Here is a 1,925-nt window from a genome sequence, read left to right as displayed (position 1 = left end):
AACGAACAAGCCCTAAGTTTTGAAGTGTTTTTTGAGTTTTTGCTTCTTTTTTGTCTAGCCTTTGGTGCTTGTTTGTCCTTTTTGGCTCTCTCCTGTTATTTTAATTTTTTCCCCTTAAGAGGATGAGATCTCATCCTCTGCTTCCTTTGTATTGATTTAATTGTATCGCATTTTATCAATAAAGGTCCTGTTTATTATCAAAAATATAGATATACTGATCAGATGAAAAATATAGAGACGCCTCACATACCTTAAAAATAATGACATCAATCCACTATATCCAAGTAATGCTTGGAAAGTTGAAGCTATAATTACAGCCCCCTGTAGCTCCTTCATAATATGCTTGAAACTCTGCCCACGTTAAATGATTTTATCAGATCTCAACTAAACTTTAATAGATAAACAGGCTTACAAAAGTCAATTATTGGTAAAGTTACAATGACACTTGAAACAAAAAACAAAACAAAACAAAAGACACAAAAAAGTTTTGAAGAAATTTAAAAGATTTGTACTATTTTCTTCCTAAAAGAAAGCAGAGATTCATTATGTTTCTTCGACTAACAAACTGAGTACAGTTAGTTTCATCCAACTTATACAGGGAACACGAAAGTTCCAAAGACGATCCCACATGAGAAATGTTTATACAGTCAACTTGCTTGAAAGTGTTCTATGATTTCATGTCCTCTGATGTTAAATTATGTTATACCCATTCAAGGAACTTGACCTCTAAGCAAGGAAGTTGATACTCCAACAACTTATTCTACTCTTTTGAAATATAAATATAAACCCCAACTGGAAAGATTCAGCTATTCAATATGTCAACCTATTCAACGGTTCCTCCAATTGACCCTATAGTTGATGTTTTTTCTTTTGCTGCAGAAAACCTCCCAGTAAACACGGATGCATAATTACTCTTTTAGGTCGAATCATAAAAAGTTTTTTCAACATAGCGGAGATAAATACAACTCAAAAGAACCATAGCGTAGTGGCATATCAATGGTTATCAAAAGCGTAAGAATTGAAACATACATTTCCATTGAGTCCTCGAAATTCCGGGGAGTTGATAATTGCTAAGGCAGGAGCCAGGTAAACAAATGATGGACCTTGTATCAAGGGTAACCTCGAACCTAAAGACGTATGCAACAGCGTGGTTACTCCAGACACAAAGAGCACTGTTGATACCATATCCGCAGTGTCCTCCTACACCCACTAAATCTAGTCAGATCAATCCACCCACACTGTATCATGATCAAAGAGACATAAATATGTGAAAAAAATTCAAGGAATTATAATAACAACTCACAGGGGTGCCACCCATTGCGGGAGCCATGACAAGAGGAATGAGAATCAATGAACCCAGTATCGACAGGTAGTGCTGGAACCCATATAGACCAATTGGAACTGAAATCATACGCATAAAATAAATTAGAAATTGAATATACGTTGCTTACTTGCTTTCATTCTCTTTCTCGCTCTCTAATTAAATTTTTTTATTCATTTTTAGCTCCTAAAATGATCCCAACAAAGAAATGAGCCGCCATAATTTTCAATAAATCCAATCAAAGCAACGAGTTTTACACAATGTCCTCTTTGAATAATCTCCTAATAAACTATAAACATCTCCTTCCAAAATATTTAAAGAGATGTAATACTAAGCAAAATCTCACCAAGCCAGGTGTATCTCAAAGCCCACACTTCATATAGACATGAACTGATATATGGATTTTTTTTAACAAAAAAATGGCCATATTTCCATTTTTTTTTCTTTTAGTAATTCGTATGCTTTGAAAGTATAAAATTATCAACATCATCTCCGAATGGTCATACAATAAATAAATAAATAAAACAGAACTTTCACGAAAACCAGACACATCAAAACACCAAATGCCCGATCTAAAGTTATCCATAAAGTGAACCTTAAAAAA

The 1,925-nt window shown here is 34.0% G+C and overlaps 1 protein-coding gene across 1 annotated transcript; it reads right to left on the bottom strand.

Moving 5' to 3' along the window:
• Nucleotides 1-250: 250 nt before the first annotated feature.
• LOC21383929 (nucleobase-ascorbate transporter 12) lies at nt 251-1,401 on the bottom strand (the record flags this gene model as incomplete). The annotated part of the gene is made up of 3 exons (XM_010114906.2): nt 251-351; nt 1,030-1,200; nt 1,304-1,401. Coding segments are annotated over 3 exons (370 nt in total), but the record flags the coding sequence as incomplete, so codon positions are not given.
• Nucleotides 1,402-1,925: the final 524 nt, after the last annotated feature.

This window comes from Morus notabilis, unplaced genomic scaffold (genome assembly GCF_000414095.1).
Source record: "Morus notabilis unplaced genomic scaffold, ASM41409v2 C11455661, whole genome shotgun sequence".
Lineage (NCBI taxonomy): Eukaryota > Viridiplantae > Streptophyta > Magnoliopsida > Rosales > Moraceae > Morus > Morus notabilis.
Note: the sequence above shows the minus strand (reverse complement) of the source record. Positions and strands in the feature narration are given on the sequence as shown.